The sequence below is a fragment of the Danio rerio genome, chromosome 5 (assembly GCF_052040795.2).
Source record: "Danio rerio strain M-AB ecotype USA chromosome 5, GRCz13ab, whole genome shotgun sequence".
NCBI classification, from domain to species: Eukaryota; Metazoa; Chordata; class Actinopteri; order Cypriniformes; family Danionidae; genus Danio; species Danio rerio.
In genome coordinates this window covers 74,845,240-74,861,578 of record NC_141025.1, presented here as the reverse complement: position 1 = coordinate 74,861,578, position 16,339 = coordinate 74,845,240, and the positions used below count along the sequence as shown (strand labels likewise).

Below are 16,339 nucleotides of genomic sequence, written 5' to 3'. Positions count from 1 at the left end.
GACATTTTGTGTTCTCTCCAAAACTGTTTGTGTAGACAGTCGTGTCCTTTTTTTCCCTAAAGCAAACCAGCACCAACGCCAGCCTGAAAATAATTCATTTCGTGAGTAATGATACCACGCGACCCATCGTCGCTTTATTGATTTGATTGACTTATTTTTGGATTTGGTATATAATGCAAAAGCGAAACACATGCTGCCTGTGCAGAGCAGACGAGTGCTGGGTAGTTGATGCTAGCTCAAGACTGCCCTCTGTCTTTTTTCAAAAAGAAAAGCTTTTTTGTAGGTCACTGCCACTTTTCATGAATAATATCTCCACCGTGCTGATTTGTGATAGCTTCATGCTGTTTGCTAGGATGTAGTCAACTGGTTTGGCTTTATATGGTGTATTTTACTATTAGGCTAAAGCATAAAGAGTATGGTTATGATTTCAAATGTAGAAGCCATACTCTGAAAAAAATTATTCAGAGATGACTCCTTGGATTTACTCATTTGTTTACGTAAGGTGGTTGTAAACAATTTATTTGTGTTGAATTTAAACAAACAAATTAAGTTGAACATTATTAAACTTAATTTGTTTGTTTATATTCAACACAAATAAATTGTTTGCAACGGTTCTGCATGCAACACTTTTTTCAGTGTAGCTGTAGGCAATAAATCTGTGCTGGCTTTATTTGAATGTTTCATATATGCAGTATATACAGTTGAAGTCAGAATTATTAGCCACCCTGAATTATTAGCGCTCCTGTTTATTTTTTTCCCCAATTTCTGTTTAATGGAGGGAAGATTGTTTCAGCACATTTCTAAGAATAATAGTTTTAATAACTCATTTCTAATAACTGATTTATTTTATCTTTGCCATGATGACAGTAAATAATATTTGACTAGATATTTTTCAAGACACTTCTATACAGCTTAAAGTGACATTTAAAGGCTTAACTAGGTTAATTAGGTTAACTAGGCAGGTTAGGGTAATTAGGCAAATTATTATATAACGATGGTTTGTTCTGTAGACTATCTGAAAAAAAAACAGCTTAACGGGGCTAATAATTTTGTCCCAACAATGTTTTTTTTTTAAATTACTAACTGCTTTTATTCTAGCTGAAATAAAACAAGTAACACTTTCTCCAGAAGTAATGCAAGTTTGACGATGGTTTGTTCTGTAGACAGTTGGAAAAAATAGCTTAAAGGGGCTAATATTTTTAACCTTAAACTTTTTTTAATTAAAAAAAAAATTCATTTAAAAATTTAATTAATTAAAAAAATTAAAAACTGCTTTTATTCTAGCTGAAATAAAACAAATAAGACTTTCTCCAGAAGAAAAAATATTATCAGACATACTGTGAAAACTTCCTTGCTCTGTTAAACATCATTTGGGAAATATAAAAAAAAAATTGAAGGAGGGCTTATAATTCTGACTTCAACTATGTGTATATATAGTATATATATCTGCAGGGTCTTAAAATGTCCGGTTTCCCCCACAGTCCAAACACACGCCATATAGGTGAATTTATTAAACTAAATTGGCCTTAGTGTATGTGTATGAATGAGAGTGTATGGGTGTTTCCCAGTACCGGATTGCAGCTGGAAGGGCATCCGCAGTGCAAAAAAATATGCTGGATAAGTTGGCGGTTCACGCCGCTGTGGCAACCCCTACATAATAAAGGGACTAATCTGAAAAGAAAATGAATAAATAAGTTTGGTGGCACCGAGGCTGAGTGGATAGCACTGTTGTCTCACAGCAACTAGGTTGCTGGTTCGAGCTAGGTTGCTGGTCTCAAAATGAAAAAAAAAAAATTTTTAATGTGTTTTAGGTCTTAAATCTTTTTTTAACAGGTCTTAATTTTCCTTTGTTTATGTATTGCTACTTAATATTTTTATTTAAAAAAGGTTATTTTTTTAACTCTATTTACTAATTATTTTGCTTACAGTAACATTCGTTTAAAACTGTTCCATATATTTACGGCTGAGGACACTGACCTGGACAGATTGTTGTGCATAGATTTAGTTTATTATAGCAGCATGTTAAAACATTTAAAACATTTGTCTATTTTTGTTTGAATTTTATTTTAAAGAAAGTTTGTTTAAAAAAAAAGTAGAGCTTTCTTATTTTGACACAATATTTAAAATCTTTATATTATTTAATATTTTATATATATATATATATATATATATATATATATATATATATATATATATATATATATATATATATATATATATTTTTTTTTTTTTTTTTTTTTTTTTTTTTTTTTTTTTTGATAGGACAAATTAAAACCTTTTCCATCTGGGCTATTTGAAAAATCCTTTGCGTTTAGCCCTATATGAGTCTAAAATTTCATTTCTAATAGTCTTAAAATGTTTTTAAAAGTCTTAAATTTAACTTATATATCTGTAAATATGTATATATCAAATTTAGTTGTAGATGGCCTAGACTGCATGAATAATTGTGTATTGATTTTGATGTGCAACAATAAAGCTGTTGGTTCAGACTACTTATTTAAAATCAGCTGAAACAACACAATTATTTAGTTTTTGGGGACAACTTAATTGTTTAATGCTCAACCCACTTAAATTTGTAAAAACTAACAAGTTAACTTAATTCCTTCATGTTGTCCAAACACAAATTGATTTGATTTATTAATATTGTTTTGTTATTATTAATTGTATTATTATTTGTATTATTATTTGTATTATTATTTCTATTTATTATTATTATTAATATTACCAGAGCTTTTTGGTTTCCATCATTTTTAAAACTTTTTTTTTATTTTTAATTTTTGTGTGAAATTTGTTTATTATCTGCTTACCGCGTGGTACATTATTGGACAAAATAAAATAGAATGAAACACAGAAATGAAAGAAATTCAAAAAACACATTTAATTAATGTCACGAGACAAGCACCACTTCTTAAAACCAAGCTTTCAATGTCTTACTCACTTTCTTTTGGGGGTCTTGAATAACAGATTTATTTAAAATACTCTTGAAACTAAAAATTTTGTGAGTCACACCAAATGAGTTAGTGAGTCACTCTGAACGCTGATTAAAGAAAAAACAAAGAAAAGAAATTAAATGAAAGGCAAAGAAAATAATTGTGTATTGATTTTGATGTTTGTTTAAACTACCTATTTAAATTGAGCTGAATTTTTTTGTTGTTGAGTTTTTTGGGGGGACAACCTAAATACCTTTTAATTAAAGCATTACAATATTTAAGCATTAATATTTTAGGTGTATGAGTGAGTGATCCTAAACATACACATGGTGAATTGTTATACATAAGCTTTCAAAATAGCATAGCGTAACAAACTTTATGCTCTTTATTAGTTTCCAAGTCAACACTACTGTATATAGAGAAAATACTTTATCAAACATCATTTGAAGATGCATTGAACATCTGTCTATCAGCAAAAGTGCATTTCTGGAAGAAGTAAATCTTTCATCTCACTTAAAATGAGACAAATCTGCTATTATTTTAATCTCCAGTTGGTTAATTAACAGTTTAGACAGTTCATTAAAACTTCGCTAACTACAGAAGACAATAACCAGTTTTAAATTCCACTTGTGCGACTGGGAAACATTGTAACACTGCATTATAATGTTTCCCCGCTATTATTAGATCTGTGCTATTCTGCAACATTAATGCCATTTTTTTTGTCCCAAAATTCCTTAAAGGGGACCTGTAATGCAAAAATGTGTGGTGACATTCTGTGAATATAACCAGCCTCTAATGATAAAAATGTATTAATTTTATTTTTTTATTGATAATAAAGTCTGCAGAAACACTTTGATTGACATTCTCCATTTGTACATGTCATTAGAGGGGGAAAGCCCCGCCCATGAGTGATCATTTCTTTCTAATTAGCATAGGACGTCAGTCTTGTTTTTGAATCTGCCACTATGCTGGCGCACAGGCACTTGTAGCTCCGCCCTCTTCTGAAAAGAGCACGATCTCATTTGAATATAAACACAGTCACCAAAATGGCACACTATAGGTGAAAGCCTAACTTGTGCAGATTCAAAGAGTTCTAAAACATTATTTGTGCTGTATTTTGAGCTGAAACTTCACACACACACACTCATCAGAGACTTATTTTACTCGTAAAAAGAGCACATAATAGGTCCCATCTAATAAGTTTTTTTGTGTATTTGTAAAAACTAATAAGCTAACTTAATTCCTTCATGTTATCCCAACACAAATCGATTGTTTTTACAGGTGATGTTTTGTTTTCAGCATGTACAGTTAAAGGCCCACCACTGTATTTAGAGAGAATTCTGTATCAAAAATCATTTGAAGATGGATTGAACCTTGTATTTCTGGAAGAAGTAAATCTTTCAGCTCACTTTTTAGTGTTTATAAGATGAACTCACTTAAATCTGCTATTATTTTAATCTCCAGTCGGTTAATTAGCAGTTTAGACAGTTTATTATAACTTCGCTAACTACAGAAGACAATAACCAGTTTTAAATTCCACTTGTGCTGCTGGGAAACATTGTAACACTGAATTATAATGTTCTCTGCTATTATTAGATCTGTGCTATTCTGCAACATTAATGCCATTTTTTTTTTGTCCCAAAATTCCTTAAAGGGGACCTGTAATGCAAAAATGTGTGGTGACATTCTGTGAATATAACCAGCCTCTAATGATAAAAATGTATTAATTTTATTTTTTTATTGATAATAAAGTCTGTAGAAACACTTTGATTGACATTCTCCATTTGTACATGTCATCAGAGAGGAAAGCCCCGCCCACTAGTGATCATTTCTTCCTCATTAGCATAGGACCTCAGTCTTGTTTTTGAATCTGCCACTATGCTGACGCACAGGCACTTGTAGCTCCGCCTTCTTCTAAAAAGAGCACAATCTCATTTGAATATAAACACAGTCACCAAAATGGCACACTATAGGTGAAAGCCTAACTTGTGCAGATTCAAAGAGTTCTAAAACATTATTTGTGCTGTATTTTGAGCTGAAAATTCACACACACACTCATCAGAGACTTATTTTACTCGTAAAAATTGCACATAATAGGTCCCCTTTAATAAGTTTCTTTGTCTGTTTGTAAAAACTAATAAGCTAACTTAATTCCTTCATGTTATCCCAACACAAATCGATTGTTTTTACAGGTGATGTTTTGTTTTCAGTATGTACGGTTAAAGGCCCACTACTGTATTTAGAGAGAATTCTGTATCAAAAATCATTTGATGATGGATTGAACCTTGCATTTCTGGAAGAAGTAAATCTTTCAGCTCACTTTTTAGTGTTTATAAGATGAACTTACATAAATCTGCTATTATTATAATCTCCAGTCGGTTAATTAACAGTTTAGACAGTTCATTAAAACTTTGCTAACTAGAAAGAATGCAATAACCAGTTTTAAATTTCACCTGTGCAAATGGGAAACATCGTAACACTGCATTATAATATTTCCTGCTATTATTAGATCTGTGCTCTTCTGCAACATTAATGTCATTTTTTGTCCCAAAATTCTTTAAAGGGGACCTATAATGCAAAAATTAACTTTTATAAGGCATTTAAACACAGTTGTATGGTGACAGTCTGTGGATATAACCAGCTTCTAATGATACAAATGTATAAATGTAATTTTTTATAATCACACTTGATAAAAAGAGTCTGCAGAAACACTGATTGACATTCTCCATTTGTACGTGTCATCAAAGGGGAAAGCCCCGCCCACCAGTGATCATTTCTCCCTCATTAGCATAGGACCTCCGTCTTATTTTTGAATCTGCCACTATACTGACACATAGAGATTTGTAGCTCCGCCCTCTTTTGTAAAGAGCACAATCTCATTTGAATTTAAAGCAACAGTCACCTTTATGGCATAATTAGGATCAAACTCAGAGAGTTATAAAACCTTATTTGTGTGGTATTTTGAGCTGAAAGTTCACATACACACTCTAGTGACATCAGAGACTTGTTATATCTTGTAAAAATGGGCATATTAAATCCCCATTTAATAAGTTTTTTCATGTGTTTGTGCTGTACATTGTTTTGCAGTACAGATATATATTGCATCACAGAAATGAGTTCATGTGTTCATTGTCAAACCTCACCAAAAAAACAAACACCTTTATTTAAAAATAAACTAATTTTATATTATTGACCAACATATTTGACTTTTGTCTCCTTTGTTATATAAATAACTCCTATATTAACTCAAATATCATTTTAAGTTATCCTTAAGTTACAATAAGATCCACTTTATTTTGGGGTAAATAAGGAAAAGTAAACACTGTAATTATGAAACTTATTCATTCATTCATTCTTTTTCCTTCAGCTAAGTCTCTATTTCAGAGGTTGCCACAGCGGAATGAACCACCAACTATTCCGGCACATGTTTTATAGAGCGGATGCCCTTCAAGCCGCAACCCAGTTCTGGGAAACACTAATACGCGCACACACACACACACACATACATACAATTTACCTATAGTGCATGTGTTTGAACTGTGGGGGAAACCGGAGCACCAGAAACTTCAACTGGCCCAGCCAGGACTCGAACCAGCAACCTAGTTGCTGTGAGGCAACAGTGCTATCCACTCAGCCTCCGTGCCACCAAATTTATTTATTCATTCATTCATTTTCTTTTCAGATTAGTCCCTTTATTAATTAGGGGTCGCCACATCGGCATGAACCGCCAACTTATCCTGCATATTTTTTGCACTGCGGATGGCCTTCCAGCTGCAATCCGGTACTGGGAAACACATACACTAAGGCCAATTTAGTTTAAAAAAATTACCTATATAGTGTGTGTTTGGACTGTGGGGGAAACCGGAGCACCCGGAGGAAAAGCCATGCCAACAGAGGAAGAACATGCAAACTCCACACAGAAACATCAACTGACCCAGTCGGGACTCGAATCAACAACCTTCTTGCTGTGAGGTGATAGTGCTTACCACTGAGCCACAGTGTCATCCCTAGTTTTATATTATTGACAAAAATATTTGACTTGTGTCTCCTATATTATATTCGTTAACTCAAATAATATTTTAAGTCATTATATATTGTAAGGTTACAATGAGATCCACATTATTTTGTGGTAAATAATAAAATATAAGTGTATACTGTAATTGTAAAACAAAAATTACATATTTATTTCAGTCTAAATACATTTGGAAAAAATAAATATACACTGAACATCATGTAGATTCACACAAATGAACAAAGTCAGAAAGTGTTGGAGATACAGTCAGTGTGTGTTAGATGCAGTAAACGGTTGGTCACTGCTTGCATTCATTTCTTTAAGTTGTTCCTTAAAACGTTTTTTGGTTTGACTGTAATAAAAGTGTATATATTCCATGCAGCATCTTTTTTTAATATATTGCTTATGAAACGGCATGCATAATTGATTGAGTCAGTTATAAAAAGGCTGTTTAATTAGTTTATAGATTGAGTATATAATGCCACACTGCAGGATGCATGCGTTCAGCTATTCTGACATATTCTATTCAGCAGATAGCCTCATAGATGCCTTATGCATGGGAATGAATAATGTTTTAAAGGGATAGTTACCCTAAAAAAGGCTGTGAAAAATGAACATTTTGTCATCGTGTACTAATTCTCTAAGGCCAGTCTGAAAAAACCTGCAGTGTTTTTATTATTAATATTTGTATTTATATGTTTTATTTTTATTATTTGTATTTATTCATTATTATTATTATTATTAGTAGAAGTAGTAGTAGTAGTAGTATTTATTTATTTATTTTATTATTGTTATTATTATTATTATTATTATTATTATTGTTGTTTTTTTATTTGTGTTTATATTTATTATTAATATTATTATTATATGTATTTATTAACAATATTATTATTAGTAGTAGTATAGTAGTATATGTATTTATTATTATTATTTCTATTCATTGGTTTATTTTATTATTTGTTTTTATTTGTTTATTTTACTATTATTATTATTATTATTTGTATTTATTAGTTTATTATTATTATTATTATTATTTGTATGTACTGGTTTATTATTATTATTATTATTATTTGTATTTATATATATATTTTTTTGTGTTTATTAATTTTTAAAATTATTATTATTTGTATTTACGTATTTTTATTTTTTGTGTGTTTATTGGTTTATTATATTATTATTATTATTTGTATTTATTTATTTATTATTATTTGTATTTATTTATTTATTATTATTAATATTATTTGTATTTGTTTGTTTACTTTATTATTACCAGAACTTTTTTGTTTTGTTTTCAACATTCTTTAAAACATTTTTGGGTGAACTTTTGGGTTTTTCGGGTTTATTATTGCAGAAAATCAGTTTTGTTTAGTTTTTCTGCCAAGCATATGATACATTACTGGACCAAATAAAAAAAAATATTAAATAAACATTTAATTAATTGCACAAGACAAGCACCACTTCTGAAAATCAGGCTTTCAATGCCTTACTCACTTCTTGTTGGGGGGTCTTGAATAACAAATTATTTAAAAATACTGTTGAAAAAGATTTTGAGTCACACCAAGGGATTTTGTGAGTCACTCTGCTCACTCAAAGAAAAGACAAGAAAATGAAAGAAAAAGAAAAGGAAAAAAAGAAAACAATAAAAGTAAAGAAAAGAAAAGGGAAAACAAAAGAAAAATAAATAAAACCTAAACTAACCTAAATGCCAATAATGCAATATTATCTATTAGTGACTGAGTTACTATTTAAATATACGGGTGTCCTCTGATTCAGAATTGATCACAGTAAATATCTCAGTTTAAATGACTTTTTAATCATTCATCACAGTGGAAAGGGTAAGTCACTTGATGTGGATGGCAGAATGCAATATTCTGTGAAGTGTTTGATGGAATGAAAAACAGCCTTACTACTTATTATATACTGCACAATATACACATTACACTGCCTACTGAGCTTTATAAATAATAACTAAAACAGAAGGTATGTGATTACAAAAATAACAAGTTTCTTAGAGAAGCATGCAATACAGTAGTTACCTCGTAACCTTACTATATTCGTCAGCTGACCTCAATTCTTTGAGTTTTCGATTATTTAACCTTGAACAGTTTGCATTTTAATGTATATGAATGGGATAAACATGGGGTTAATAGTGGGATCAAAATTAGGATACATTCTGTACTAAGTTGGCGACATAGTGGCTCGGTGTTAAGCACTGTCGCCTAAAAGGTCGCCGGTTTGAGTCCCGGCTGGGTCAGTTGGCAATTCTGTGTGGAGTTTGCATGTTCTTCCTGTGTTGGCGTGGTTTTCCTCCGGGTGCTCCGGTTTCCCCCACAGTCCAAACACATGCGCTGTAGGTAAATTGATTAAATAAACTAGCCGTTTTGTATGTGTGTCTGATTGTGTGAGTGTATGGGTGTTTCCCAGCACTGGGTTGTGGCTGGAAGGACATTCGCTGTGTAAAACATATAGTTGGCGGTTCATTTTGCTGTGGCGACCCTTGATAAATAAGCGACTAACCCGAAGGAAAAAGAATGAACTGTATAAGTCATAGATTTCCAGTCTTGCTTCTAGAGCAGGGGTCTCAAACTCGCGGCCCGCGGGCCATTTGCGGCCCTCAGTGCAATATTTTGTGGCCCGCGCTGACCGCTGTACACTGACAGAATCAGCGGAGCGGGGAGAGAGAGCGCTCCCCGCTCCGCTGATTCTATCCGTACACAGCGGTCACTGGCATTCCCCGCCCGCCGTGTAAACTAAGGGGCGGGGATGCCGGTGACGTCACCACGCACCCCGCCCCTTTGTTAGACACTGTGACGGGCGGGAAGTGTTTAGGAGGGAACTCGCGCCGGCCAGAACCAAGGTAAGCTGTTCCCGCCCCTGCCTGCCACTTAGCTACCTATCTGCAGCCTGCCACCTACCTAGCTACAGCCTGCATCTTATATATATTATAGGTAGATACAGACTGGTACAGACTGATGTGACTGGAGTGGGGTGGGGGTGTTTTATTTATACATATATACGCCTTTTTTTTTAGGTGAGGGAATGGAAGTTTGGAGTGAGTTCCCCCACTTTTTTCCCTAGGACTTCAATAAGTCAAAGTACAGGTCTAGACTTAATGATGATCATCTTCAAGCCATACTGAGGGTCTCAACTGCTTCCGCTCTAAAGCCAAATGTGGTTCAGATTTGTGAGAAGAAGCGCTGTCAAGTCTCTGGCAGCAAGAAGTAGGCAAAAGATGCCATGTTCAGAAGAACTGTTCATAATCTTCACTCAATGTTCTATTAATGTTCAGGACACTTCATGTTCAGAAGAAATAATTAAAACTGTTAATAATGACATTTGATCCCTTATCCCAGCCTTACCCAGACTTTGCCTCCTGCGGCCCCCAGGTAAATTGAGTTTGAGACCCCTGTTCTAGAGTGACGTACAGTTACTGAACCAATGTAAAATACCCAGCTCGGGTATCCAAAATACTGTGTATTTAAGTGTAAATAACTTTTGTACAGTACAATAAAAACCAAAGGGATTCATTTTTGCATAAATTATAGATTCTACACTTTCAAAAGAAACCACTTAATAGGGTCTGGTGCAATGCTAGCCCTTTAAATCTTAAAGCGAAAGTCGATGGTACCGTGTCCGAGGAGTTTAACTGGTTAAAAATGGTGTTTTACAAAATATTTGTCAACTATCCATATACAGCATACACACACTCACACTCTTGTCTGTCCTTTGCTGCAGTATATAGTACAGGGATGTGCAATATAGCACTTATAATAGAATTTCTGAAATGTTTAAGGGCAACAGGGCATCTTTTCTTCTAAATTCTTCTTCTAAATTTACACAAAAGCAGTCATTTTCTGTGCTGCTTCATTCTAGCAAACGGCATCCCGTGACCACTAATTCCATAAGACCGAGAAAGACACATTCTACAAAAAATATGTCAATAAACAATGCATATTCTATTAGCTAATGTGACATGCGTGCCTGTGCTTATTTGTATTTGATTTATTGGTAACATTTGAGCTACAATGCAGTTGAAATATAAGCCCTAAGCAATGACCCGCTGTATTTGGTTCTCCCGCTGAGATCTGTACAATATATCAGTATAATTTGTCATTGCTTAAGGAATGTATTTTAACTACCTCATGTGATGGGCACACGTTGTCTGATTTTTTTTTTTAGGAATAAAATAGTGTAAACCTGCAAATTTCATAGACACTCAGACAGACATTGTGTTGTAATATCATCAAAATATATAACACTTTAAAATAATAAATGTCCATTAGCTAATGTTTGTTTATGTATTTATTCACATCAACTACAAATGACAGCGTTTATTAATCATAGTTCAACTACTACTACAAACGCATTATTAAAATATAAATTCATGCTTGTTAACATTAGTTAATGATGAACAATTTTATTTTCATCAACTAACCTTAACAACGATGAATAAATACTGTAATAAATGTATGGTTCATTGCTTGTTCATGTTGTGAAATATATTAACTAGGGCTGCAACTAACGATTGTTTTAATAATCGATTAATCTGCCGATTATTTTTTCAATTAATCAATGAATCAGATATATATAAAAAAAAAACTTTAATTTCCAACCCTTTATTCAAAAACAGAACTATCTTTAGCTAGATTTCTAAATCTTTAGTTAAACGTACGCTGGATAAATTGGCGGTTCATTAAAAAAATGAATGAATTAATATATATATATATTTCTGACCTATTTTCTCTGCCCCTGGCTTAGTTATGAATGTGTGGCGGTTTTTTATTTATTATTAGTATTGTTTTATCTACTGTACCCTTTGCATATTTGTATTAATATAGTATATATTTTCTGTATTGCTGTATTGTTTAAAATGTTATTTTATCTCTCTGTTATTATTACTCTCATTTTTACTATATATATACACAGTTGAATTCAGAATTATTCACCCTCTTTGATTTTTTTTTCCTTTTTAAAACATTTCCCAAAAAATAAAAAAAAAAGGTGGGCTAATAATTTATATATATATATATATATATATATATATATATATATATATATATATATATATATATATATATATATATATATATATATATAAACAAAATCAAACATGGACAGTCTTAAAAAACCCTTTTGTATGAGGAACTACTTTCTTCCGCGTTGGATTCAAATCATAAGCTGACAGTTAAACAGCTGAGCATGTATCTTTTAAACTTTAGATCTGTAGAGTCTGCTTTTTGCTGGCTGTATGTGGGCGGAGTAATACACAAAGGGTAAAGAGGCTGTACGGGTGCTGATATTATATCACAGCTGTATATTATATCACAATATATATCACAGCTGTCAGCCAATCAGATTCGAGAACCAGACAGAACTGTTGTATATATAAATATGTGTGTGTGTGTATATATGTATGTATGTATGTATGTGTGTGTGTGTGTGTGTGTGTGTGTGTGTGTGTGTGTGTGTGTGTATATATATATATATATATATATATATATATATATATATATATATATATATATATATATATATATATGCTTTATTTAAAGAGAAAGAAAATGTGAGCAAACTGTGTTCTGCTGCTAGATTAAAGTAGTTAGTTAATGTCTAATGATTCTATGTATTTGATGCTGTGGCTCTTTATAGTTAAACTAAAATAATTGAAGAAAACACACACTATAAACTATCTATGTGAAGTTTATTTATAAACTAATTTTGAGAGGATCACGTGCTTATGATTGCTTGAGTCTGGTCCCGCATTATACAATTTATGGTTCACCAATCAGACGATTCCTAAGCCACTATAAATACTCTAAGTTCCATATAACAGCCATCTTCGTTTTCAAGAATCGCCTCTTTCACGCCTACTCCTCCTCCTTTCCTAGATGGGTGGCACAGTTGCCCAGTGGTTAGCACTGTTGCCTCACAGCAATAACGTCACTGAATCTAGTCTTTACCAGTCGACATTTCTGTGCGGAGTTTACACGTTCTCCACATGCTCACGTGGGTTCTCCCTCATTTCTCCCGGTTTCCTCTCACCTTCCAAAAACAAACAACTTAAGTTAATTGACTAATCCAAATCGGCATCATAGACATGCTCCTAGTAAGTAGTTCTCTCTTAAGAGCAATCACTATCTGTTCATTAGCTACTACAGCAGGGGAGTTCTCCAGATCTACCTGAGCTCAAACTCCCCTCTTGCCTTACAAACAAAAGGGAGCCCTGGGTTTTAGGATCTTATGAGCTCAGGGCTCTCTCCCGGGACAGCATGCCAAACAAGCTTTAAAATCAATCATCAGCTAAGTGTGAACTCTTGAAGAATATTTATTGAACATCAACGTTGAACAACTAAAATTAAAGCTAACATTGTCTAAAATGAACAGTCACATGACTCCTCATGTGGTTGGGAAAGCAATCGTAAAATTCGACCTGGAAGAAATAGATCGATTATTGGTTCTGAATGTTGATTTCGATTACTTTTCGATTATTCACCCAGCCCTAGTTTGAACAAGTCATTTTTTTGTAAGTGTAAGATGTTTTCCAGTATGTGAACTGATGTGTTTCCTCTTTGTGTTTGTTCCTGTCGCACACACAGGTGACATCAGGTGCAAGGGGATGACCGAACGCATTCACCACATTAATCTTCACAACTTCAGCAATTCTGTACTTGAGACCCTCAATGAGCAGCGAAACCGCGGGCACTTCTGTGACGTGACTGTTCGGATCCATGGTAGCATGCTGCGCGCTCACCGCTGTGTGCTGGCTGCCGGCAGCCCCTTCTTTCAGGACAAGCTGCTCCTGGGCTACAGCGACATCGAGATCCCCTCTGTGGTCTCGGTCCAGTCCGTCCAGAAACTGATCGACTTCATGTACAGCGGCGTGCTGCGGGTCTCCCAATCCGAGGCCCTGCAGATCCTCACGGCTGCCAGCATCCTTCAGATCAAGACAGTTATCGACGAGTGCACCAGGATTGTCTCGCAGAATGTGGGCATTTCGGGATCTGGCAGCTTTTCGGTGGTCCCGGGGGACTCGGGGCAGGAGACGCCGCGGGGAACTCCGGAGTCTGGCACGTCTGGTCCCAGCAGCGACGCCGAGTCGGGCTACATGCAAACATCTCACCAGAGCGTTTACTCCTCGCTTTATTCCAGCTGCTCGGGGTTGGGCCTGCAAAACGGTACCCGCGGAAATCGCTCCCACTATGCCGGCGCTGCGGTGATAGCCAACTACGACTCGGCCTTGCCACTGCAGCAGAAGGAGGCCGGGCAGGACCCTGCCTGGATCACGCGCATCCATGAGCGTTCACAGCAGATGGAGCGATTCCTGTCCACCACCGAGACGACACACTGCCGCAAACAGCCCCGTCCTGTCAGGCTCCACCCAGGGGACATCCACATCAAGCAGGAGCAAGGGGACGAGTTCAACTGCTATGGGATCGAGGATTGCCGGGAGGACGGCGAGCCATTGGAGTGCGTGGAAAGCGAGCCCAAAGGCGAGAGCTTCGACTCTGGCGTCAGCTCTTCCATCGGCACCGAAACCGACTCCGTTGAACAGCCTTTCCTGTCTGGGTTCAACTGTCCGAGTAAGGGCCAGCAGGGCGAGCGTGGGACCCCGGTGCAGATCGAAGTCAATGATTCCTCCCCCGAGCAAACCCAAGAGATCATCGAAGATTCGAGCGGAAACGGTCCTACTCAAGAAAGTGGCGAGATCGGGATCCATCAAGCCAATCTAACAGCTCCCCAAGTGATGCCCGGTGGGCCGTACCTGCGGCCAGGTGAGCCGCTTACCAGCAACCTACGTATGCCCCTGACCCTGACCAGCAACTCCCAGGTAATGGGAACTGCGGGCAACACGTACCTGCCTACGCTCTTCGCCACCCAGTCAGCCAGCGACAACAAGCCTTTCCTCTTCAGTCTGCCCCAGTCCATCGGGAGCCAGCAGCCGCAGTTTGTGGCCGTCCCCTCTCCCAACATGCCTCCGTTCCCCGGCGGGCTGTCTGTGCCGCCAGGAGGGAGTCAGCAGCAGGGCGGTGCACCGGGGGGACAGCACGGGGAGAAGAAGCCGTACGCGTGCACTCTTTGCTGTAAGACCTTTACTGCCAAACAAAACTACGTCAAACACATGTTCGTGCACACAGGTAAGCACTCTTCAATTCTCTATGCTAAGTTAAAGTTAGTTCACTTTCAGAGTTAAAGTACTTACTTGTTTCAAACCTGTTTTTTATTAAACCAAAACACAAATGGAAAAAAAATGTAATATTGTAATCTAGATTACTTAAAATGTTTATGAATAGACTAAAACTTTTTCGAATAATTCATTTGGATGTATTACGTCAATATTGATTTAATTAGTCAGCGACAGGAATACAGAATGCTGTCAGTGTAACGGAGGCCAGCTAGTAAGTGCTGTGCAGGTAAACGTCACTCCTCTGACCTCTAAAGGTGCTCTAGCGACAGACTCTAGAGGCCATGGTCTTTAGCCTCCTTGTTAGAGCAACCGACTCCCATGCGGAAGATTGCCAGTTCGATACCAGCTCGGAGCGGGTTTCGGTGGCGTAGAACCAGAGGGGTTACATCAAGTTAACCGAAGATCGAAAATTCCGTCATCATTTACAAAAATTCAACAAAGGCTCATTCTGAAAACGTAGCCCTATATACATTTCTGGAGATCGCAAATTATGTAGCCAGAAGTACGTATGGCTGCATTTCATCTTTAAAATTAACGCCACGGGGCGGTATGACAGCGTTCCTGTTAGCGCTTACCAGCTGACTGCTAACCTATATATGGACGCCTTTCACGATGTTGCCAGTTTATCCTGTAGCTCACCATATATGTCATCGGAATTGAGACGCAGAGAGGAGTTGACCTAACAATGAGGTTTGAGTCCAGCAAAAATGGTTCTAGAAAGTGGGTAACAGAAGCCAAAAAATTAAATAAACAAGTAAATAACAGGGTGAAAACGTGGTAAAAATCAGCCGAGCGCTTTGCTTGATTGCTTTTTAAATCTGTCGGTTGGGTTTAGGGAAGGATGAGGGTGGGTTCGTTGATCAGTTAGTCAGTCGACAGCGGCCTCTGGTGGATTTACGTGAGAACAGGCGCAAATGACACGAGAGAAGTTTGAGATCTGAAAAAGCGTACACAGCGCCCTCTGGTGGATTTACATGAGAACAGCAGGCGCAAATGGCACGAGAGAAGTTTGAGATCTGAAAAGCGTACACAGCGCCCTCTGGTGGATTTGCAAAAACAAATACTGCAAAAAAAACATAGCTCCTGGGATGCATTTGGCACTCTCCAGAAATGTATATAGTTTACAATATTAATCAAAATGTATATAAACGTTTTCAGAATTAGCCTGGGATGCAAAAATTACTGAACATAAACAAACAAAAAATCTGATAT

General features: G+C 35.9%; 1 protein-coding gene across 4 annotated transcripts in view; it reads left to right on the top strand.

Moving 5' to 3' along the window:
- The window catches only part of zbtb20 (zinc finger and BTB domain containing 20), a 134,430-nt gene that overhangs the window by 106,641 nt on the left and 11,450 nt on the right, over positions 1-16,339 (top strand). For all 4 annotated transcript variants that reach the window (XM_087252634.1, XM_087252633.1, XM_087252635.1 and 1 more), the window contains 1 exon segment: positions 13,539-15,077. In XM_087252634.1, the coding sequence (XP_087108760.1) occupies positions 13,559-15,077 (1,519 nt within the window). In that variant the 5' untranslated portion in view covers positions 13,539-13,558.